General features: G+C 39.5%; 1 protein-coding gene and 1 long non-coding RNA gene across 5 annotated transcripts; one reads left to right on the top strand and one right to left on the bottom strand.

Moving 5' to 3' along the window:
- Nucleotides 1–300: 300 nt before the first annotated feature.
- Nucleotides 301–12,425, top strand: LOC310767198. The gene is made up of 3 exons (XR_014550716.1): nt 301–504; nt 5,539–11,590; nt 11,687–12,425. It is a non-coding gene; the product is annotated as an uncharacterized lncRNA (long non-coding RNA).
- Nucleotides 11,097–24,899, bottom strand: MYLIP (myosin regulatory light chain interacting protein). Of its 4 annotated transcripts, none has more exons than XR_014550614.1 (8): nt 24,628–24,899; nt 23,440–23,630; nt 17,285–17,470; nt 16,345–16,542; nt 15,093–15,257; nt 14,171–14,591; nt 11,765–12,539; nt 11,097–11,667 (listed from the first exon to the last, which is right to left on the bottom strand). XR_014550614.1 is itself a non-coding variant. In XM_083623967.1 (7 exons), exons 1-7 carry the CDS (start codon nt 24,712–24,714, stop codon nt 12,450–12,452), a joined length of 1,338 nt encoding a protein of 445 aa, XP_083480093.1. In that variant the 5' UTR covers nt 24,715–24,882; the 3' UTR covers nt 11,669–12,449. The 4 variants fall into 4 exon arrangements, 2 of the variants coding, with proteins under 2 accessions (XP_083480093.1, XP_083480094.1); XR_014550615.1 differs by lacking the exon at nt 24,628–24,899 and adding an exon at nt 23,833–24,424; XM_083623967.1 differs by lacking the exon at nt 11,097–11,667 and having other exon boundaries at nt 11,669–12,539; nt 24,628–24,882.
- Between the last annotated feature and the right edge of the window lie 797 nt (nt 24,900–25,696).

Genomic DNA, 25,696 nt, shown 5'->3' on the forward strand with positions numbered 1-25,696 from the left:
TTCTTAAGTTAACAAAGAAGAGTGTAGTTTATTGCAAACACCAATAAGATAAGATAAGATAAGATAAGATAAGATAGATAAGATAAATTTATTGTCATTGTCCGTATATACACAGTATACACAACAACGAAAATCAAACACCCCCCCAAAGACCGGGTTCACATACACATTTACACGTATCTCCAACACTCTCATCCTATTCAGACATAATCTATAAAACATAACATAATCCAGAATATAGCATAACCTATTTAAAGGCATAACATAACCTAAAACCTATCTCATTCCAATGCTTTAACTGCATTCAAAACGTTGTTACTCTTTACTTTTTTAGTCTTATTTTATCCTGTCTCTAACTCTTCTACCTCCCCTCACACAAGAACCAACTGCACTAACTGTCTCTCTATTTCCAACTGTCTGCCAACTGCTTTCCCAACTGCCTTTCCCAACCAACTAACCAACTACCCACAACCCAAACCTGGGGCTAAGCCCTTTTATAAACAGGTAAGCTCCGCCTCCGGCTTTTCTATTGATCTACCTATTAACTCTTTCTCTCCCCCTGTACAGACATTTTCAAAGGAACGGGCAAACGCCACAGGGATACTCTCATTTTCCTACTCATATTGAAGTACTGCCCCTCAATGAGGTCAAACTTAGATTCACAAAATGTTTAGGGGTATGCGTACCTCTGTGTACCCTCCAGAAAAAAGCACTGTGAATATGGTTCTTAGAAGCCTTTACAGTTGTTTGAATGCTGGGCCATTTGGATTAGAAAAATGCATGTTCACTCATCCTCTGGCTGGCTCTCAGTATAGAAAACCTCACAGGGCAGCTGTTAGGTTAAAATGGAGGGAGAAACACATACATGGCCTTGAGCTCATTGGAAGAAAGTTGTGATATATATGTAATAAAATTATTATTATTTTTTTAAAAAAACATAATCAAAAGCAAAATCTATAAATCCTCATCATTATTAAGAATAATAATTTTATTTTTACGCTGCCCTTCCTTTCAGTTCAGAGCCCAGGGCAATGTACAACACCATTAAAAAAATTCAGTCATTTCAAAAACCATTTACATTAAAAACATTATTTTTTAAAAAAACCACCCCACTTTCCCTCCTGGTGAAAAACAAAGATAATTAACTTGACGCCATTATAATTCCATCCCTCATAACACCTCATTAAAATGCAAACACTTACGTTAATGTTCCACAGACACAAGGCAGAATGTAAACCTCGTGCTTTTTTCCCTCAGAGACTGAACAGAAAACTCCTGCATGTACAAAGAGGCATACGGTAAATTAAAACAAGCTAAGAACAAACAAGACAGACACTGCTTTTTGTAAACTTCTCCGTTTTTACTGAATTCAGCCTACATAGAGAGACAGACAGGGTAGTATTTCGCTCTCCCATTTTCACAGCAGCCGCCTTTGCAGTGTTTGTGTTCTTTTTACATATCTGCATGTTGAGAAGGAATCGGAGCCTGTAATTTAGACAGTACAGCAGCCAGAGCAGATTCCAAACAGCAGTGCTGGATTATTCAATAGGCAAATGAAGCATGTGTTTCGGGCACAAGCAAAGCAGGGGCACTTTTGGGGGGGTATGTTTAAAGAATTTAACATTTGATTATTATTTTTCTTTAAGCATCAAAGTAGCTATCATGTTAAAATCAGAACTTTGTTAGGCTTTCTTACAATCCATAACACACTCCTCTTCTTTCTTTCTGTTATTTATTATATATTACATATGGGGGCCACCATAATCTTTTCAGTGCTTAGGGCCTCTAAAGGTCTTAATGCAGTTCTGTGAAGCAGAGTTTGAAATAGAACACATGAGCTACTGGCAGGAGGAATGTATGTGATGTCGATAAATAGAAGAGGAGTGCCCAAACAGGGGAAGCTTAGTTAGTGCTTTCCCGGCTTAGGGAAGGAAATGGGAGAGGTCTAGGACCTTGCCAGAGCCTCGCCTCTCCTTCTCAAAGTTGGGTGCCTCCTTATCCGTCTTTGGAAAGGCAGTGTGAAGACTGAGGGAGGGGGTGCCCAAATCCGCCGCTGCCCCAAAGTTAAAAACTCACTTGCCATTTCTTCTAAAAAAGAGAGAGGGGTTTGGAAAAATGAACCCTACTGTGGCAATCTCATGATGTTCCCCATAAACTTGAAACCTAGGTTCTTACTTTCACAACAGGAGCTCCAAGATTGACTGTGCAGGGAACAGGAGCAATAGGCAGGAGCTGACACTTGTCTAAAAGCAATTGAAAAGATGTAATTGCACAGGAAATAAACGCTGAGGCTTCGGCAAGAGAAAGATCACCTACATAGGCAGATTGTACACTCGCTCGCCCCTCTGGAGCTAGGTCTCCATGTTAGAATCATAAAACAAAACAGGCCGTGCCAAATGGGCAATATTCTCTTCCATCATCCCTGATGGTGATACTAGCTGCATCATGAGAGCCCAACCACACAGGGAGAGCTATCTGTCCTTATTTTCGGTCAATTAAGAATTTATTTAGAGACCCTTCTCCTGCAGGCAGCTAGCTATTGGAGAGAGACATCTTTCTGAGGCAGTGCCCAAACTGTGTTGGCCCCTCCCCAGGCAAGTTCACTTTCCACCTTCCTTATTATTTGTTTGGTGCCAGTTGGTCCTGTTCTCCCAAGCTTTTAATAGCAGATGGTGTCTTCTATAACAACAACTCATCTTTTCAGCTTGAGTTGGGTGCTATTTTTATTTAGTGGCTGATCATTGCCTTTCAATCGTCTGCTTTAATATTGTTTTTACAATCTTTATCGTATTGTAATATCATCTGTTTTGCGGCTTATGGGAAAGTTGGGTTATACATCCCTTAAATAAAATAAACAATAAAATAAATAAACTGAGCAGGCATGTAAAGATAAAACTGAAGGCCAAGAGAACAAAGAAGTCAAGGTTTAGAGAAGAGGTAGGCAACGCTATGTCTTCCAGTTGTTGTTGGACTCCAAATCCCATCAGCTCCACCCAGCATGGCGGGTGGTCAGGGATGAAAGGAGTTGGAGTCTGACAGGCACCAGGTTTGCTATCTCTGACTTAGAGGAATCCAATATTCTGCAGAGCAAAATCTGGTGACATGGCAGGACCAAGGATTGCCTAACCTGGAGCCAGATGACATGGCAGTGGAACAAGTCCCCTAACTAACCAAACCTTAGCTAAAATCCCACTGAAAGGAGATCTCCACTGAGATCTAATATTTCCTTCCATTTTTCAATTGGACAAAGATTGTTCCATTGTTTTAGGCTTTCAAAACCAAAGCATGAGCAGGGTTCCAAATTATAATATTTCAAGGACTCACGAAGAAGGACGGAATCTGTGTGGTAAAAGACTTTTTTAAAGCCTGTTTTTTAGAACACAAAATGATCAAAGCTTCATGGACTATATAACAGATAAACACACCCACCCTTCTGTAGGTGGTGTCAAGGACAATAATTGTCAGTTCTAGAGTTGTATCATAGATAAGAACTACCTAACAATTAATCTAAGCGTGGGCATGGCTAATAATACTTTTTTGTTCCTGTGAATACTTCTTTGCTTTTAGCAACATTACAGAACTTGCTTGCCATGCAACCAGATGTTCCACTTCTGAAAGAGGGAAAATAACTATATGGTGCAATCTACACACATATAAAAAGTGTTCTGAAAATGCTTTTTTTTTTTAAGCGTTTTTAAAAATACATTAAATTTTCCATAAGGCTCACCATTGCCATCTAGTGTCACATTGTATATTGCACCTAAAACACCCTTAAAACGATTTGTTTACAGCTGTACCTTGGGTTACAAACACCTCAGGTTATAAACACTTTGGGTTACAAACTCCGCCAGCCCGGAAGTAGTACCTTGGGTTAATAACTTTGCCCCAGGATGAGAACAGAAATTGTGCGGTGATGGCATGGGAGCAGCGGGAGGCCCCATTAGCTAAAGTGGTACCTCAGGTTAAGAACCGTTTCAGGTTAAGAACGGATCTCCAGAACAAATTAAGTTCATAACCTGAGATACCACTGTATAGCCAAGTCCTTTCATTCCAAAAGAACAAACAGAAAAAATAGTGTACCAAACAACTTCTTCTTAAAAAACTAAACCAAAAAAAACACAACCCTTGAAAACCAGACAAACTTGAAATGCTCAATTATTTCAACTACATTTTTTTTTTTTTTTAGAGAGAGTGCTTTCTCTGAGCTCCCCTGCCAATGTTTCAGTTGTAAATTGCCTGGATATATCAAAACAATATTTGATTTGCTGTCACATAAAATAGGTTTTGCCAAGTAAGGTTTACCAAACGTATGAAAATTATATGCATGGTGCCGTATGACTAGCTCAGGATGAACCTAGCGTATGGTGTTTTTTTAAATAAAAAACAACAACCTGTGTGGTTTGCTTGCATATTAATTGTAATTACTGGAAAAATGCAGATTGGGGACTAATTTACATGTTTAGAATATTATTATTATAATTTATTTATATCCTGCCTTTTTCCTTGAAAAGGTCTAAAGGCAGCTTACCGATAAAATAGAAACAGCAAAAACATAGTAGGGGGATCATTAAAACAATTGAGCATTAATAGAATTAAAGCTATCTAATAAAACATACAGATAATTACAATGAAAACATCACAGCACCAGCACATTAGTTCCCAAAAGCCTGTTGGAATGAGAAAGTCTTCACCTGGCAGCAGGACAATAAGGAGGGAGCCAGTCTAACTTCTCTAGGAATAAAAAGCACATGATTCAGCACTTCTGTCACTTTGCCACTTCACTGATAGGGGGTTGTATTTTAAATGTTCCGCCCTAACTCCCTCCATACAGAAAGCTAGCATCTTTTGAGGGAAAGCTAGACTAAACTACTTCTGCTTGACCAGAATGTTGTGACATGGAGAGAATAATACAGTGGGACCTCTGGTTACGAACATAATTCGTTCTGGAGGTCCGTTCTTAACCTGAAACTGTTCTTAACCTGAGGTACCACTTTAGCTAATGCGGCCTGCTGCTGCCGCCGTGCCGCCCCCACGCAATTTCTGTTCTCATCCTGAGGTAAAGTTCTTAACCCAAGATACTACTTCCGGGTTAGGGGAGTCTGTAACCTGAAGTGTCTGTAACCCGAGGTGTCTGTAACCCGAGGTACCATTGTAATCCTATTTTCTCACAGAAGTATGTGAACCTCTGCACCACCACTGCAACAGGAAAGAGCGCGGAACGTTTGTACCAATAACTGTGAATCACTTTTGCACCAGGATCCACTTGCCTAGACCTGGAAAAATCTAAGCATGATGGGTAAAGTGGCCAAGCTCTCCAGGTTTGCCCATGCATAGGAGCTGCCTTTGCAATAGAGGTATGTCAAGCTGCAATGGGCAGAAGAGGAGTTATGAAGCGTGAGCTGCGGGAAATGCAATAACTTTAAACTTAGGACATCTTTCACAAGTAATTTTACCACTGACCCAGAATGAACATGCTGAGCATTTTAATCACATATCTTCACTGTTCACAATTACTGGGCCATTATTTATATTTTCCAGCTTCTGAAAGGGTCAAGTTCAAGGACCCCTGGATAGTTAAGTCCAGTCAAAGGTGACTGTGGAGTGCGACGCTCATCTCACTTCAGGCCGAGGGAGCCGGCATTTGTCCACAGCTTTCCGGGTCATGTGGCCAGCATGACTAAGCCGCTTCTGGTGCAACAGAACACCATGACGGAAGCCAGAGCACACGGAAACGCCATTCACCTTCCCACTGCAGTGGTACCTACGTATTTATCTACTTGCACTGGTGTGCTTTCGAACTGCTAGGTTGGCAGAAGCGGGGACAGTGGTCCCACTCATCCCAGTAATGCCTTCATGTTTCCGAATTGATTCTGGAGATGTATTTCTGGGTGCAGTAAGCCAGCCATATGAATGCATTTATCCCCCACTAATATATTCATTAAACTCTGTCATTCAACTGGCTGAGCGAGTTTTCCAAAGCACTACAAAAAGGTATGGTTATTGAAAACAGATCTCTCAGAAAAAAGAGGTGCTTTGCATTGCTTTTCTTTTTTAATGCAACACTAAACAGGCCCCCAGCTTCCTCCATGGTAACTAGTAAGAGCTGCCCTGCTACATCAGACCAGAGGGCTATCTAGTTCAGCATCCTGTGTTTCACAGTAGTCAAACTGGTATTTACAGAAAGCCCACAAGCAGGTCATGAGGACAATAGCACTCTCCCATTGTTGTTCCCTAGCAACTGGTATTCAAGAAAGATCTAGGAGGTAGCATATAGCCATCAAGACTGGTAGCTGTTGATAGTTTTTATCTTCCATGAATTTGTCTAGTCTCATTTTAGCCCACCTAAGCTGCTGGCCATCACTATATCTTACAGCAGCAAATTCCATCATTTAAGTATGTGTGCATATGTGTGTTTGTGTGGAAAAGTACTTCCTTTTGCTGTCCTTATCTCCTTAACCATTCTATTGATAACCTTATGGCATACCAAGCAGCTTATATCAATCTCAACATTTCCAAAGCATGAACCACACACCTAAGTGCCTACACCTTGCTAATATAATGAAGTATGCTGAATGTCAGTTATTAAATACTTTTCAAGGCTCGATAACGTATTGGCAAATAAAATGCCAGCAGAGGCGTATATGAGCTTAGTTGCCAAACTCTTCATTGGGTCATGATGTTAAACTACAACAGCTTTCAATAACCTCGTGCCCCCCAGAAAGTTTGGAATACAATTGCCGTCAGACCAAGCCAGGATTGAGAACACATGGATAGCACCCAACTGACAAAGGCTGAACTACACCAACTTAGAATAAAGAATTTCAAACAGCAAAGAGAGAAATGACCTGCCTTCCATACCACCAACTAGTTTTAGGTGCACAAAACTTTATTAAGAGCAGTTTCAGATCAGGAAATTAGCCTAGAACCTAGTAAGAGAAGTATGCATTTCTAAAGGGAACTTCATTTGCTTTTAATGAAGAATTTAGTATACATAATTTTTCGTTTAGTTGCTTTCTAACTGCAACTCAGAATAAGCCTTATGCTTACTATTTTGCATACACTGTGCAGAAATGCAGAACTCGGGCTCTCCCCTACATCTCTTCATCATCATGGAGAAACACAAGTTCCGCTTTGGCATGAGGGACAAAGCATAGACAGATGATGTATGAGTCACTTCTGCATCATCCCTTCCTCCTGCTTCTGTGCCAGATGCAGAGAGATTGGCACTGGAGCATAACAGCAGCGACTCCCATATCCTTCCACTTCAGTTTCTACACAGTGCAGTGTTCTTCAGCCTTGGGTTGTAAGACTAAATTGGCTGGGGATAAGGGGAGATGAAGTTTACAACAGCTGGGATCCAAAGTTGAAGAGTATTGCTGTAGTGGAAAATACAGTCCAGTGTGCATTAAGTTATATGTATTTTTAACATGGATTATGTGCAAAGAAGAATTTGTTGGGAACAGTTTTAATCTCTCAGTAACATAATCTATAGATGGCTGCAAGTGGCTCTTAATACTGTATCAGCAAAAACTTGTCAGCTTCCTGTAGCCTGGTTCTAACTCCACAGGTCCTGTACTTCCCTTTTATCCAGTCCCAGATGGCTCTTTATGACTTCTAGTGCTTGAACTTGCACAACATCTGTGGAGAATCTGTGGTACAGCAGATACGATTGGGCTCTTAACTCCTATAAACCCCAGCCAACATGGCCAACAGTTAAGAGCTGATGGGAGTTGTAGTCCAGCAACATATGGAAGGCCACAGATTCCCCGTTCTTGGTGCAAATGCTTGGTGCAGTGTTGTTACATGTACCTTTGCTATGCCTACTCAATAGAGCTCAGCAGACAATAGAATCTATTTTTAGATCAATACCCCTTTAAAAAGAAGAACAATTTGCTCAAAAGCCACAATGTACTAACCTCAGAACAATAGCCCTTGCCAACTGCAGTAATTCAAAGTAATTGTCGCAGCACAAAGTACAGGACACAAAATGTGGAAAATGCAAAATATCGTCTGCTTCACAGAGAATTAAAGATTTGTAAAGTTTCCTGTAGAATTACTGTAAATTAGGGAAACAGCAATTTCTCCCCTAAAAATGGCTACATGCGTTATTCATATATTCTACTATCTGCTCAATTTTTATCTGTAATATTGGTTTAATAAATTATACAAGGTTACAGGGTAAATTCCTGGATCAAAGTACCCAAAGCTGTTAAGTTAAAGGCCACTTTCATTTATGTACCATATAAACAACATCAAAGTCCTACAGTCTCTTATGTGATGTTTACTTGCAAGTTATGCTCCTTGCATTCTTTCTTGTCCCAGTACTTTTCCCTTTTCAAGTTGGAAGCAACACTGAAGCTTTTGACCACTTGGGCTGTAGGTAGCCAGCTATGCCCTGACCACTGGCTTTCTTAACTACTTCCTTTGGGGTTGGATAGAATAGCACGAATTAGCAGTAGTAGGTAATATTTGGAAAAGTTGAGAGGTGCAAATGGTTAAAAAGGACTCAAGACTGGAAGCAGCAGGAAATCAGAACAAGTGTTTATATCATGAGCTCGCAAGTTACCAAGAGAAAGGAGATGGAGAGTCCTGAACTTAGAAACATGCACCAGCTATTTACAGCCAGCATGGAGCAAGCCTGATGTTCTGATAATGCCTGCACCATTGCTTTGCCATTTAACTTTTGGTTAAACATGCTGCATCACTTAAGATAAGCTTTGAAATAACTTGGTTGTCAGAGTTAAAAGTCCGTAATTTATAACCAAATCTCTTGTTAAACATTGACCTAGTGTTCGCCTCAGTTTCAATATTGTCCTTAGCTGCAGAGGAAAGCAATCAGGCTCAAAGACCAAGGGAAAGTCTAGGTGCATATGGTATCTACGTTATACAAGAATGCAGTATTTTAGACTCTGTGCCATGTAAGCAGTACAGGAAGGAACTTTTACTTATCATTTCCATGCTGTTAGGTACTTGGCTGAATTTCCAAGTCATGAGTCTTTTCTTAAATTAGTTATCATAGAATGCCTGTGGGTTGTTGTTTTTGAAAACAACACCACCACACATTGAGTTACATGTGTTGCCAGGATGGTGCAGTAAACTTTTACCTCACCTAGTTATCGGTACTTTGCCTCCTAAGAGCTGCTGCCATTGTGATTTCTGTGAATAAGAAAGTCATGAAAAACATTGCTAGCATTGTCAGTATGTGATAGGATGAATTTACCCTTCCCCTATTTGAGTATCATTCTTCCAAAAGTTAGCACTGAGTTCCTATTTCTATTTGAACATATCTAACTTGCGTATGTGGATGCAGTATTGTGCGCTTCCTGTTTTGTAACACTGCAACAACCAAACAACGCCTCCTAAATTTTTGGTAGGCTTCACCATGACATTGCTACCTTCTCTTTCCAAGTGTAGCTTTATTAGCACCAAAGAGCATGCACTGCACAGACTCCCCTCCATCGATGGAACTTCACAAGTTAAAACTAGTTAATTTTCCATCTAACCAAAGGCTTGGTCAAGTGCTGTGACTGGAGGTTGAAATTATTCCCAAAATTCAGAGAGCTATTAATGGCTGGCAAATAGAACAGTGTATATAATTCTATTAGCTACAACATTTTAACTGCTGTTAACACCTGCCATTTCTCACCCACTTTCTTTGAAACCTGAATAGATCAGAGATTCGCTATTCCTAATATCTTACAGATACCATTTGTCCCATGCTTTGAAATTGGGTAAAATGCAAAAAATAAAAATAAAAATGTAACTGGTCCTGTGGTTGTATATTTGTGTTCTGTCTGTGCCTTAGGAAGACTTGCACAAAAGGTTAAACTGTCTTTATCAAATACTCCAAGCTCCTGAATAAAGTTTGCATTTAGCTTAACCTTTACACTTTATCTACCATATACTTTACTTTGACTTAGTTGATGGAATCACACTGCAGGGCAAGGGGGCAAAACTAAACATTATCAATAGGTTATCAACTAGATTGTGCTCAGTATGGAAAATATGCATTGAGTGCATTTAAGTTTCCTTTTATCCTAAAGACTAGTTCGCTTTTATTGGGTGTTTTTAAACATTTGCTGAAAGACCAGCTACTTTCTAAGGTAAACATCATTGTCAAACCTGATTCATTTTGCCATTAAAACAGCCTATGTAATTTATAATTCAGAATCTACCCACAAAGCCTAGCTCCACCATGGCTGATTCACCTAAAGCAGCTTACAAAATCCAGTTCTCTAGTTGTTAATGCCCATCCCATCCTCTTTTATTCTATTTTACACCCTCAATTGCTGGCAGTTACAGGTAGATGAAGTTAACCGGTTGAAAGCACCTTCTTTTGGATCCTCCAAGGCTTTTCCACTGTCCAAGAGCAAAGAGCGACTAGCTGGGAGGGAGCTGTAAACCAATGACATTTGGATCGAGTCATGCATGTGATTATCTCATATTAACATCAAATGAAGACAGAAGCCTGCTCCTTATTTTATGCAAGCTTCACCTGCATCAAGCAATAGTGTGGTGTGAATGTAGAGAATAAAATGGGGATAGGAAAAAGTTTCCAGGATCTTACTACCATGCTTGAACAATAGCTACAGATACTTCATGAATTTGTCCTTTTAAAGTGCAATCATACGCACACTTTTGTTCTTTTTATGCCGTTTACTTTGTATTGATGTTTCATTGGCTTTAGAAATATGTATTGATACATGTTAATATGTTGTACACTGACTCCTGACCACGGGAAGGCTATTATAGAAATATCTAAACTGGAGAAATATTGACAAAATGAATGTAAGGAAGCATAGTGTCAGTGTAATTAAACATAATGTTTAACCTTAAAAGCTATGTAGTATGGTTAGGTTTTGTCATTGTGTCACACGTGAATGTATGTAAAAATCTAATTAAATAATCAGAAATAAATCCCTTCCACAATAAACTTCAGCTTGAGGAAATGCCCACTGTCTGCAGCTCTCCCCACCCCCTGCCCTGTGAGAGGCTGCACAAGGATGGAGGTAACCAGGATGTGTCTGCTGGTGTCTTGATCTTGCTTGTAGTTAGCATTAGTATGTAAGGCATGCAAATGAAGAAGTACTGCAAAATTCTGTATATAAAAAAGTCCTTTATTAACCTGAATATATAAAAAAGACAAGTTGTCTACCATAATAGGAGTTCTTGCTTCTTGTGGAAAGAAAACTTTTTACAAAGTGAAAAAATAAATACCTTTTGGAGTAAGGTTTATACGCTAATGTGCCATAAAAAAGTAGAGCTTTAATATTTTGACAAAATGTCTGTGCAAAGAAACAAATGCATACACACATTACTGCTACATTAAGGCAATATGAAAAGTATATTCAGAAAGTCTCAGTAAAGTGACTTTTCTAGCTTTCTTTTTAGCTAGTATTGCACCCAAACATGGTCATCTAGTTTTCAATATTTTGGAGCATTCACTAGCTGACCAAATTCCAAAATGCCCAGGGACAGGGTTTGTGGTAGAAGGTAAGACGGTTTTAAGAAAGAATAATTTAACACAGCTGCATTTTAGAAAACCATATTAATATTATACTGTTTGAGAATACATTTCTCCCAACACAAGGCAGATAAACAGAAACAAGTACAAGAGAAACAACTGACTCTTGCAAGAGAAAAATGTTTCACAGATGTTCAAAGTTACTATTTCTCCCAACACAAGGCAGATAAACAGAAACAAGTACAAGAGAAACAACTGACTCTTGCAAGAGAAAAATGTTTCACAGATGTTCAAAGTTACTTTTTTTAATGTAAGTATTTCAGCATTTTCTTCTCAGGAGGTGCCCAACAGGCTGCCAAATTTACTCAAATCTTTATAGTAAATTTTGCAAGTTACCTATTTTTGATGAAACAAATACAACTATTTGCTTAAAGCTTTGCAATCTTAGGTTCTTAAATACAAAGATTTAAAAATAGTTTCTTCAGTGAGACTAAAAGCAGAAACTAAGTTACTGTGAAATAACAGATGTAGATATATTAAAAAACTAGTTTTCCTAAAAGATAAATGGAGTGATCATGCTAAATAAAGTAACTTTAAAAACAATATTTATAATTGCAAAAACAGGCAGTGTTGCCCTTGCTGGATACTACGGAGTAACTTTTCATCTTTCCTCCTCTCAGATGTTTTTTTTTTGTATATTGCCATTTTATAAATAAATGTTGCTTCATGTGACATGAGGTTGTCTACAAGTCATTCACAGTATACCCATAAAACAAATTCTCTAAACAGAGATCGTTCCCTATTCTCCCCTCCCTCCCCCCATAGTTTTGTTGCGGTCGTTTTGACTATAATTGCTGGCAGATGCTGAAGTGACTGCTCACCTTCACCATCAATGGAGTCGGAGAAAACATTAGTGCAGTATTTTGGAAGTACAAGATAGTTTAGAAGCTTGTATAGTGTACATCTTCCAGTGATAACATGGAGGTCAGATTACGGTCAGATTAAGCAGGCTGGTGTGGGTAGGCAAATACACATGCTGGACGTGCTCTACTCGAGATCTGCAAACTGGACATGACTAGAAGGAAAAAACAAAAGTTGGAGCATTTATTCACTGTTGCTAACAACTTTGTGTCTAATATAAGGGTTTATCAGTTCACATAGCCTGAAGGTTCTAACATTCAGTTTTTCTGCTGATATATATTTAAGTTTTAAAAATACTTGTCCCAAAAGCAAGCCTTAGCAGATTTATACGAATGTGTTCATAACTAGAACATATATGCTCCAGAATCTAAAGTAGAAATCATATGATCTCCATGTAAGTAGTACTGTTTAATTTCAAGATGCCACAAAATGTTGACAAATGTGAGGTTCCAAAGAATTTCAAGCTTATGCCTAATATTTTCAGCAATTTCACCAAAATCTGTGTTACTTACCTGGTAGGTCAAATTAGGCATTTGACAGGGTATTTAAACTACTACTAAGGAATATCTCCATCTTCTCTCAAGAGTATGCCAGAGAGTCTAAGGCTATACACAGCTATTAAATGCTATGAACCGATGTTCCCTTCTATGTCTATTTTGTCAACCGGTTTGAGAATTTGTTTTAAGTATGGAGAACAGCAAAATACTTGGAAAGGTAATGACTCAGTTGTCACATCACATTATAGCATAGCTTAAAGCCAAGTAAGGCTTATGAACTGCATTCTGGTTCACTACTGCTGTGACACCATGCTACGAATATGACAAGCCAGAGAATGGCTTGCTGTGAGGTCCAAACTTGGGCTTGCCAGTGTTTGTTTTTGGCTTACCACTTACGGCTTATTTGGCCAGAAGCCCAAGTTTGGAAATCACAAGTCAAGCTCTGGCTTGTTCCTTTGCGATCACCGTATTGAGGCCCTTCTTTATGTGCCCTCATCATGAGGTACAGAGGGTGGCAACATGAGAATGGGCCTTTTCTTTTGCATTTGGATTTGTTTTTCTAAGGTCCTATACTCTGGCTTAATGAGGGAATGAACAGGAAGGTGATGGATGGAAAGCCAAAAACTGTATTAGAGGCAAGGAATGGAAGATCTCGCAGGGTGGGAAGCTGGAAGAAAAAGTTCCCAGGTGAGAGATGGGAGGGTCCGTCCACTTTTATGTGACACAAGGTTTAAGATTTCTCTCTGAAAGAGGACTTGGTATTTTCTTCTTTTCTTTAGATTAATTTTTTTATTGTATCATATGCTGAAAAGTTTCAATATATTTTTTTTAAAAGGAGGGAGGGAGAGAGAATTGTCCTTTTCTGCAGTGGCTCTGTTTGTGGAATGCTCTCCTAGCACCTTCACTACATATCTTTAGGCATCAGGCAAAAATGTTCCTCTTCTCCCAGGCCTTTGGCTCATTAAACAATCTATGACTTTTTAAAAAGTGGGTGGGTGGGTGCACGCACAGGGGAAAGGCTATTGCTTTGTTTGCTTTCACTATGTATTTTTGTGTTTTTATACTCTAATCTACCCTGTGATACTGAGATGAAAGGCGGTATATAAATCTGATAAAAATAATGCAGCAGCAGCAAGGGAGGAGAAACATGATTAGAGTATTATGTATCAGCCCACTGCTCACTCACATTAAGCCACAGTTGTTTTATACTATGCTTTCATGTAATGTAAAAATCAGACCAATAATTTAATATGCGATTCAATGTTGTTGTAATTAACTTAATAATTACCTGTAATTGTGCAGCACATGACTCACAGCACACGGTGTGACCACATGGACAAAATGTTGAATTTATTTCTTCTTCACAGCATACCATACATAGTAGGGATTCTTTAAGCTTCCGTAACTTTTCTTGAAGAGCTTTCATCTGCTGGCAGTTGAGACCTTCACAGCTATCACAGTTCATACTGCTTTCTGAAGACTTAAGGGGAGAACTGGGTGGGCTCTGGTCGCTTCTCGAAACAAGATCCACAATGCCAGCATTGTAAAGGGCTCGCCTTGCATGATCATAAGCTTCCTTAGATGTCCGCTTAATATCAAACACATACTTTTTGCCGAGATTAATATTCTCATTCAGGAACAAGGATGCTAAATGGCCCTTTAAGTCTCGACTGTACTGCATCATAACAGCACTAGTAACAGTGTCACACCTATCAGAGTGGGGGAAAAAACAAAGTATAACTCAGTCAAACTGAACACAAAGGTGAAATAACAGGCTCTGTTTATTCAAATAATTCTAATACTGTAATTGCAATGAGAACATGGAAGACTATTCTAAAAACAAAACGGCATTCTTAATTTGAATATTTCCATTCCCTAAAAGAGAATAGTTTGAAATGGGTTGTTACAAGTTTGATAAACCAGAGTTGCATGAGAAATTTATTTAATGGTATGTTTAGGAAGTGTTAACTTTATCTTGTGTTCATACAAGCGGTTTCTTCAAGCACTTCTTCCCACTTCAGATATAAAAGAATATTCCTAACCAACAAAATTAAATCCGCTCAGGAGGCAGCAGAATAAAATGAAACCTTTTATTTCACAAATATTAAAGTTTACGCCATTGTTATATCAACTAAAAAGAGAAACTTAAGCACTTATGCAGGAAATATTTGATGCATTTGAAGCTGGATTTGTTTTCTAGAAATACAAACCTGTAAAATGCATGTGTTTCTGTTATCGCTCTGTACAGTCCACTAGCTGCTCTGGTGCTGACCATCTTGAAAAGGTGAACTATGCTATTGCCAGATTCCTTTGTGACAGTCAAGTACACATTCTTTCCAGACTGCGTTGCCATCTGAACAACTGGGTATGCAATCCTATAAGGAAGGCAAGTATGTTAAAGAACAAGTCCTGTACTGAGAGCCTAAAAGGACTCTGAGGAACAACTACAGGCCAGCTATAGTTTGGCAGGGTACATTTAAGGTTAATACTAAGCTAGAACAATATAGCTCTTTAAATTTATTTATTTATTTAATAATATATAACCTACATAACAAGTGTTTCCAAAGCGTAAAGCTAGATTATGAAGAGAGCAACGTAAATAATATAAAAATATAAATGCACAAGTATAAAAAGGTCTTTAAAACATTAAATTACAAGATCCTGTGTAGTATAAAATGTAAAATGGTTCGTTACTCTTCAGAGAAAGCCCACTTAAAAAGTTAAGTTTTCAACAGTCATCTGAAAGCAAAAATGCTAGCTGCTGTTTCCACAAAGCTGGAGTCACAACACTAAAGGTCTGGTTTCTAGTTGATGTCAGGCAGACCTCTGGAGCATAACGAATCCTTAACAATGCCCATTTGGAGGAATGCAATTGTTAGGTAATGATATATGCGTCAAGGCAATCTCTTAAGTAATCTGGTTCCACATCATGCACTACCGGAAAGAAACAAAGCCACCTACAACTATTTCGACAGCTTAATGTATAGCGCACGGGGGTGGGGGATCTCCAGCCCATGGACATAATTAGGCATGGCAGCCCTTGCCATTCGGCCCTTGAGATGCCCATCTGCCCATATATGACATGAGTTAAGAGCAGGTAAAGTCAGTGCCTGGATGAACGGGGCTTTGCATGCACTATTAATCGGCTGCTTGTAAAGACCCAAATGGCTGAGGATCACCTGACTGCTGGGGCACTTGGGAAGCACTTCCCAGGGGACTTTGCAAGCTCTGTGCTCAGCACTTCCCAAGCACAGGGCTTGCAAAGCCCCTTGTGTAGTGCTTCCAGTGGAAGAGGTTTGGAGGTGTGGGGTTGGCGAAGGGGAAGTCCCATTGGAGAAGTGCACCCATGTGAAGTTGAGTGTGAATCATAGAGAACAACAGGTAACAATGGTTGAATCACAACAGATGTGTATTCCACAACTCTTTTGAACCTTTTAATGGAGTTTAGTAGGCATTTATTACCTGTTGATGGGAGTGAAGTCATCTTTACACATGGCAATACCCTCAGGACCAATTCCAATAAAAAGTTTCTGCCCTTCACTGTCTCTAACAGAATGCCATTCCACCCCATAGTTCTCCAGTGTTGACACAATCTGTAAAACTTGATACTCTGCTGAAGCTTGGGTAAGGCCTTCAAGTTCCTTATGCTTTGCAGTAATACTGTAGGTAACAAAAAGTTGAGAATAGGTTAAGCATTCAGACATGAATAAGCAAGGTACAGTGTTTAAAGACATATTCAATCAACTTCATGAACATTTTGTAACTTTTAATGATTTACAAGATTTAAATACTGGCTTTTATCAAGAAGATCTCAAATGTTATGAATTTTATAGATTTATTTTTAATGATACATTGTTAAGTATATTTTTTGTCCTTATTGAAATGTAACTAAGTATGGTATTACGTAATATTCAGAATTAAGGTTTTACATGGTAACACATTAAACAGTTGTTGGTAAGATTAGGTGCCTTTTGAGAAAAACGAGATTACAAAATTTGTTGAACTATGAATGTGGCTTCATGCTTTAAAAAACTCAAACACTAATTGAGGAACAATCTCACCACACTTAAACAATTCTAAATCTTTACTCAGTTCAATAGGAGATGCAAACATTTTCAAATTCTCCTATTGAGACCTGGCTTTAAAAAAAATATTTTATTTAATCAGTCTAAGAATCAGGAAAATATATTATGGTAATACACAGGTAACATATAGCTTCAAAATTAAAATCCTTAAATATCATGAGTACTACAGAAAATGAAGAAATCTTAGATATGACTGTGTTAGCATAAATCCTGCAAATAAAAATGTGTGGTTTGCAACTGCAGTGGTTTTGCCAATGATATGCATCTGAACAATTATTTCAGCCATGGTAATGTTCCTAGGAAACAAACCCTCTTACCTGTCCAAAACAGTAGTGGTAAGCTCCTTTGCACAGAACTCTTCATAATGATATTTGGCAGTATTTTGATTATAATCACCAAACTTCAACTGGGCAAGTAGTGCACTAAGTTCAATTGCATGTTCAGAAGAACACTGAAGATTACCAGCCAGAAGATCCTCCTCTATATGCAAGAAAAACATGTGCCTAAAAGGAAATTAATTAAAAAAGTATTAAGTCATATTTAGTAAAATATGTGACAGAAATAAGTCTGCTCCTTCTTTTAAAATTCACAAGATATTGTTCTGATTTCCCTATCTGTAAAAATTGGAAAATAAATTACAGAATACCTCAGTGATATAGAATAAATTGGAAGTCTGATTCATCTTTTGCTTAATGGTTGCCATCAATTTGATTTTAATTTGATTTTAATTAATTTTATAATGAATGTTTTTAGAATGTTGGATTATTTTGATTGTTGTTAGCCGCCCTGAGCCCAGCTTCGGCTGGGGAGGGCGGGATATAAATAAAATTTATTATTATTATTATCTTGAGACACTGAAATAGAAAGACAGTATTAAAGATGAAGTTTTAGTCGAAGTGAACAGAACAACATCTATTCTAAGTTTATTTCTAGGAAGGAACAGGAGTTTAGTCAGGGGAAAGGCCCTTCACATGTGACTTCGCATATTACTGAAGGATGATGGCAACTTACAATCATGAGGCACACTAAAACCCACCATGAATTGTTGAGGATACCTCCTCTGAAGATCAATGATTTTAAGAGCATAACAAATTGAAGGCTTTAAGGTAAAGAAAGGCACAGATTTGAACTGCTACCATCACAGCTGCATTGCCAGTTCAACACATACCGAACACACATAAGCTGGCAGAGGTTGGCTTGTCTGTACTGAGTGTTTCTCAGATATTAAGGAGGTCCCTTCTGCGCTATACACTTAAAGCAGTATCATACCACTTCCCCAAAGCAATATCATGGCCTCCCCAAATAATCCTGTAAACTGTAGTGAGACTAGTTAGGAGATCCCTATTCCCTTCCCAGAGATAAAATTCCCAGAGTGGTTTAACTGGCAAATCCTTTTCCCAGGAGACTGTGCTATGAAAGGGGTATTAGTCTCCTAACATCTCTCAAAACTCTTAACAAACTTTAGTTCCCAGGATTCACTGGGGGAAGCCATGCCAGTTTAAAGTGATATACTACTTTAAATGTATAGTGTAAATGGGGCTGAGGGGAATAAGAAATCTGTCATGAGCAGTGTTAGAAACAGATATAAAAGCTAGGAACTAAATGACACCTTAAACCTAGGTTGTGGGTGCCACAATGGAGTGTCTAGGTGAGCTTTTTTTGTAACAAGAATACAAAGCTGAAAATGAATGAACTGCAGCTGAAATCTTATGTTCAATTTTACATGGTCTAGTCCTCATCTGAAGACTGCAAAAAAGCCATACTTCCCCTGCCCACCCCAATATTTTTATGAGGGTCTCTTCTCCAGTCTTCAGAGAATGGCTGGAAGTGGGGAGGCAGAAAAAAGGTCCCCCTTTTCTTCCAGCAGTGGCAGTTTTAATCTGAAATCTTAGGCTCAGTGCTGCGCCCAGAGCTCAGAAACTGCTCGCATTAATGGAATTCCCTTTCACAAAACGTGCTTAAAATAATGGGGTGTTTCGAGCGCTGGTTATGAGGCTATAATATTCTGTTAAGTATCTGGACCGTTAGTTGTCTCACATATCAAATTGGAAATACTGTTGCACCTACTAATATATAAGTGTATTGTGAATCAGATCTTGCCCTCCTTCTAGTTCAGAAGTGGAAGATGGTGGTGAGGACTTTCTATTGGAATGATCTGTTGCAGAATTAAGATTTTTTTATAATTTCTTTTAAAATCATAACTGAATATTCTGGCCAATATTTGTTATAACTCATGGGACGACAGGTATGACAATCGCACACCAATCTGCGAGGGAGTTATAGTACAAGATAGGTGCCAGCTTCTGTGCAAATAACTCTTGTCAATAATGCTAGGTTTTTATTAGTTTGCCAGTAAAATAGAAAACCCATTTTTAAGTTTAAAATACATGGATCAGAATCTGAAAGAGCCTTCTTTCCCCCTTGAACCTCCCCCTGAACCTTACCCCAGCGACCACTCCATTTCGAGTAGAATGGAATGGGGTGGCAGGATTGCCAACTGCTCCCCCCCCCCACGCACATTTAGTAGTGCACTGAGGCAATAAGCCAGTGTTTGAGCAGAATGCCTCAGCTTCATGGGGGGAAACAGAAGCCGATGGCACCTTCTATGCCTCCTTTTGGCAACTCCTGCAGCCATGCTGGTGCCACAGATTTTGCTCTGCTTTCATCTGGATCACATCAGCGAGGCCAAGGGAGGGGTCCTGTCGTCTGCGCAGCCCAGGACCCTCCATACACACTGCCCAGGCTTGCACCCTGGGAAGGTCACTTTGGTGCTAACACAGCTGTTTGAAGGCACACTTCCATTGTCTCTTGAGACACATGGATGCCAACAGCAATGTACAAGAATCTGAGCAGGTGGAGGGTACTGTGGTTTATAACAAAATACCTTTTATTTACTTCCTAAAATTTATATACTGCTTAATTGTAAAGAAAGCAACAACCTCAAAGAAGTTTACAAAAAGATAAAACAATAAAACTGCCAATAAAAAGAATCAGCCTCACCATTTTAACACTTTCAAAAAGCTAAACTAACAATAGTCTAAAAACAGATTAAAACTCACAAACATTTTCTAAACATTAGGGCAAACTTGTCTAAACAAAAATGTTTTAGCAGGCACCAAAAGGAGTATAGTGAAGGCACCTGCCTGACATCAATAGGCAGGGAGTTCCAAAGTGTAGGTGTTTCCACTAAAAGATTTGAGTTCCTATAAATGTGGAAAGGGTACTATGTGGCACCCACCTATAACAGTGCCATTTCTGTCAATATGGTTGAGTGGGCATATATGGGCTAAGGCAATCTCACAGGTATCTAGCCATGTAAATTGTGTTAAATTGTGTTTAACATTGTGTTTTAATTATTGTAACCCACTCTGGGACTTTAGGGTGAAAAGCGGGTAATAAACTATTATTACTGTCATATTGTACAATGGTAGAGGAGGCAAGATTCCCAAGCCTTGTTCATCATTGTTGATTGATAAGGGAAGGGAAAGCTTGTTCAGCTATGCTTCATGTAGTTATATGGATTCAACACTTTTTTCAGCAACCACCACAAGATTTAATTGCACTTGGGCAAAACAGAACACTTACCTAGACAAAATATATTTAGACTGCAAAGTACAAGTGTGAACTGTACTGTACATGCAAATTCAATAAGCCAGTTTTAATGCAGCAAGCTGTTTGAAACAAATTTAAATAGCTCACTAGAATGGCCAGAATTCTGATTTTATCTCTTCGGAGATCAAACTGAACTTTAGTTCTTAACTAAAAAGCTAATACACTAGATGTTAGAAAGTAAAATGGAATTAATGGTTTTGTCATGTCCTTAATTATAGTAGCTGTTTAATTTCTGACCACTCACAACAAAATACAAGTTACTTTATTCCAGTATTCTAAATGTATTGCTACTGAACTTTAACAAGAAGTTTTAAAGGATAAAATTTAATATAAGAAGTTTCACATATTTACTCAACGTCAACAATGCTTACTATTCCAAAAGTAGACAAAAGTTTAGACTTGTTACTTCTTCACAAAAAGCCTCGACCACAAAAGCAGAACTTTCTTCCCTGAAGCAACCATTTCAGACCAATCAGGAGTCAAATTTCCCCAGAAACTCGGCTTTCTTCCAATGCAGCAGTCACCGATTCCATAGAACAGCCTGGCAGCTATTAACAAGGGTTACTTTCAGTCAATGACCTACAGTTACATTGTTGTTGCTTCTCTAGAGCAGCCGCCACACATCCTTCACTGCTGCCTTCACTGTTAGCGAGTAAAACACAGCCACACCCGGAATAAGTTTTGAGACTCAACGTTCTCATTGCAACTCATTTCTGAACCTTGGATTTCTCAATTACTATCCTGTTTTTACCTAAAAACAAACTACCAGGCAGCTCCATGAAGCTTCCCTGAATTCCCTGGAATAAATCCAAACTCAAAACAATTCCCAATTATATAGCTGGCTTCACAACACCCTGGCACAATTCCTTTTAAAAGTTAAAGTAATTACAGGAGCATCTTAATTAAAGTTTTTTTTGTTTCTTCTCCCCATCCCCCACTTTTTACAATATTCAGGTACCAGGAACTATGTATCCTGAAGCATTTCAACTTAGCACATGGACTTGGAATAAAGGTGTTCATATTTAAGACCATGAAATTTCAGCTGACACTATTTGGGCTTCTTTTCCTGGTTATAAATTACTATAGTAGAATATGGGCAAATGTAATAACAATGATTTGCTACTGTGGAAATCTAGGTTTGAAGAATCATTCCACCTATTAAAGTAAAACAGCAGGACAGCAATCACAGTTTCACACTTAATGTCATGTTCTCAAGCCTATTAAAAGCAGTTTCACGGGTCAAGTCAAATCAAAACAGACCATTACGTCTTCAAAATCCAATCTAATTCAAATTTATGTGGAGAGTGCTCTAGGGTTGAACTCTTGAAATTTATAATAGCCAGCTCTCACATATCTCTTACACATATACAAAACTTCCATTTACAAAGACATATTCACACAATGGTTGATACTTCAAAATAACCTAATCTCAGTACACTGTTTTCTACACAAACAATATGCAAATACAAGGGAACTGATCCTGTTAGTGCTCTCAAACTGATGCCTATTCTTTTTCAATGGCACAGACTAAGTGAGGATGAGACGTCAACATTGAATCTCTTAAGCCTGGAGGATGACGACAAAGAGAATGGGTTCCCCCCCCACACTGGTACTCTCATTCTTTGGAACTTGCCAAATTCATAGCCTTTCAAAGCAGTTCAGAAAATTGTTGCTATATTAACATATGACAGGATGGAACTCCTGGTCTTCACTTTGCAAGTCTAGCACAAAAAATGTGTGAGTGTTAAGGTTTAAAGTCCCAGACAGCTGTAAGCCAGATTTTGCACAGTAACTGTAGCAGTATGAAAAATATCCCCAAGTTATAATGCACAGCATTGTTTTCTTAAAAGTAAAATATTAACCAAAGTAATTCATGTAAGAAATATTGTTCCATCACATGCAATGAAAGCTTTTGAAAACATGATACACAACACAGGAGGTCTGTGCACTTAAGAAAAGAAGATGCAGCCTGAATATTAAAAAGCTGTACAGATTATTTCAGAAGTATTTTAGTCCATAAAATATTAGCAGCCCTGCCATCCCATGAACCTAGCAGCATCCAGATTCGCAAGTTGCCTGCCTAACAAATAGTTTACTCATTGTTACAATAGAATAACATTATGTACATTGCATGAGAACAGCATAAATGCATTCATGGAAGAGTTGTGATTATCTGCAACCATTTATAGCAGGCTACAGTTTGGAAGTGAGCATTTTTCTACAAGAAAATGTATTTTAATAAAATCTCACCATGCTACTGAAACATTTCATCTTAAGAATTATATGGCTGGGTGAAATTTTACCATGAAGGCTACCTAAATAAGCCCCATAGGGAATAAAGGTGGAGTCTTCCAGGTACATTTTAAAAGTGTAATTACACGATTTTTGTCAGTGTTTGAGTTCAAGTGTAAGCTCAAGATAGCTACATATTTCCTAAAGGGAGAAACCAGCTGTTTTCTCTTTGTGGTTTGAAGCAGGGCCTAAACTTGTTTGAAACATTACTGTAATATGATATCACAGCGCTGTAAACTGAAACACTGGGTGGAACAGTTTCCTGCTATGAACATTTTAAAACGACCTGCAATAACACTGCTAAGAGGTTACTATCGGGCAAACACTTTGTGTTACTTCCACTTGTAGAAAGGCTCCTGTAATTACAGGAGGTACTACCCAGGCCTATATATGAACATACACTGCCATGGTATGTTTTATTCCCCATAACAAAGACTATTTTACAATAAGACCTTAGCTTCAGATTCAGTTCTACAGACACATTCAAGTCACATTCTAAACTTCTACTGGAGAGTTGCATATATTGAAAATAAAGTATGAACAGGTCTCACTGGGAGTTCTTTCTTACCTTGTCTGTTCTTGCAATATAAGATGGGGCTCCACAAAGAACTTGACACGTAGTTTCAGTCTGTAAGGAGGCAGACCATCCATCTGCTGGGATATTCTATTTCGCAAATTCAGCCACAAATTCTCTCCTTTGCTGCCTGTGAACTGGAGTCCGAAGTAATCAACTTCTATAATGCCCAGTCGTCTACAAACCTATGATTAAAAATTGGAGCATCATAAAAGTTAGTACAAGAATCATCAAGAAGTAGTGTGGCAAGACGTTGTTTAACAAACTTCAGGAAGTCCACAAAACAATATGCCACTTGATACTGGTGGAGCTGCTAAACAAGCATATACTACAAAATGACAAGCTAAATCAGATTGCTCTTAGGGTGCCAGAACCAACACCTCATACCTAAAGCTTGTAGAAAGAATGATCCATCTGTGCAAGAACATTCACCATGTTGTAAACACCAAATCCAAAGACTTGGGTCTCCTGCCAAAAACATGTACAGTTGGGTGAACGTTCTGGGTTAAATGAGCATAAACAATGGGCGCAGCTGGGCCACTGCATAAAACCCTGAACTTCTCCATGCACAGGTTGAAAGCAGACGGTTCAATCAATCCCACGCTCACATGTGCCATGTACATTTACACCACGTGGTGCCAACGAAAACTAGAGCCTTGCAGGGTTCAGTTGCCTGCCGCAACAAATATAACGATTAGTCCACATGCCTTGCCAAGCACAGTATTCCCCATGCAGGGGCGATACATTTAGGGGGGGCAGTCAAGTCACCTGCCATCGCCCCTGCAAAGTGCCACGTGGCTAATGCTAGTAAAAGGGGGAGATTTCAGGATGTGGGATGCGGGGGGGGGGGAGAGCCGCAGCTCAGTAAGCAACGCGTGGGAGGCAGTCAGAGCAGCAGCGTCGCTGCAGGCTCCGCAGCTCCGAGGCCGTTGCATCCCCCTCCCCTTGCCTGCATCCCCCCATCCCGATCCCCAGCTGCTCTGTGTCCAGTCCCACCGAGCACGAGAAAAGGCGGCGGCTCTTGTTCGGATAATCTCGAGCCGAAGCAGAGAGCGCGCGAGAGCAGCCCCGTCGCGGCTCGTGGGTCGCGAGCTCCTTCAACGACCATTCATGAATCAACGGCGGGTTTGCGGGAAGGGGGGGGGGGAGAGCGAGAGAGAGCGAACGCGCGCGGCTCTTCACCTGGTCGAGGCAGTCTTCGCCGTTGGCCTTGGCCTCTACCTCCACCTCCATCACCACCGCGTCCGGCCTGGTCACATAGCACAGCATGGCCGCTGCCTTGTCGCGAAGACGCGCACCGAAGAGCCCCGGCTGCCTCGCGGCTGCCCACCGCCACCACCCGCCAGCCCGCACCCTCCCCCTGCGCTCAAACCTTTTCGTGCTTTGAGGCGAGCGGCAGTTGGCGCTCCTATATCTCTCCTCGACGCGCTCCCCTCCCTCCTCAGCCCCCGCCCTCCGAACGAAAGCGAACCAATGCGCGCACGCTGCTCTATTTACATGCAGCCGTCCGAGCCAACCGAAGCGGCGGGGGAGGGGGGGTGGCGGTTTGTTATTGCCGAGATAGCCTCATAGAGGTTGGCAGAGGGAATTTGAGGTTTCCGATTGCATATCGTAGGAGCTCCATGTGCGGGGCAAGAAGGGTGGAATCGAATAGGAATCGGTGAAAAAAGCGAAAGGGAAACAGGCACGGTTTATGTGCCATAGACGATGCCCGATGAGATAAAGCTTAGTTTTAAAGCACCCAGGAAGCAAGTCTTTAGTTCAAGGTCATCATATGTAGCCACCACTTCCATTATATATGTCCTTTCCCAATTTCTGTTAACAGGCACATACTAGGAAGGCTTATCCTGTTAGTGCTAGGCACTGACTGGAAATGACCATCTGAATAATATTTACCTGAATATTTACCACAATAGTTACTTACCTGATTTCTTATTTTAACTTCGTTCTTTGGTTTTCATTGTAAGAATTTATTTACAGTTCTTGTGAACTGCACTGATTTTTAATGAATTAGCAGTATAGATATTCTATAAATAAATTAAGGGGCAAATCCGAAGAAAAGTATTTTTAAGGCTGAAATCCTATCCACACTTGTGTAAGAGGAAGTCCCACTGAACTACTTTTGAGTAGACATACATAGTTAATAAAGTAACTGTTAATAAAGTAACAGCAATTATTATACTGAATGTGATCTAAAATATGGCATGTAATAAACCATATATATTTATCAGATAAATAGGACCATCCTTAA

This window comes from Podarcis filfolensis, assembly GCF_964270895.1.
Source record: "Podarcis filfolensis genome assembly, chromosome: 7".
NCBI classification, from domain to species: domain Eukaryota; kingdom Metazoa; phylum Chordata; class Lepidosauria; order Squamata; family Lacertidae; genus Podarcis; species Podarcis filfolensis.

Coding starts and splice junctions, on each gene's coding strand:
- MYLIP (XM_083623967.1), bottom strand. CDS start 24,714: ATGCTGTGCTATGTGACCAGGCCGGACGCGGTGGTGATGGAGGTGGAG. Junction 23,631..24,627: donor GCGAAGACTGCCTCGACCAG/GTGAAGAGCCGC, acceptor TTTTAATCATAG/GTTTGTAGACGACTGGGCAT. Junction 15,258..16,344: donor GACTTCACTCCCATCAACAG/GTAATAAATGCC, acceptor CCTTCCTTATAG/GATTGCATACCCAGTTGTTC.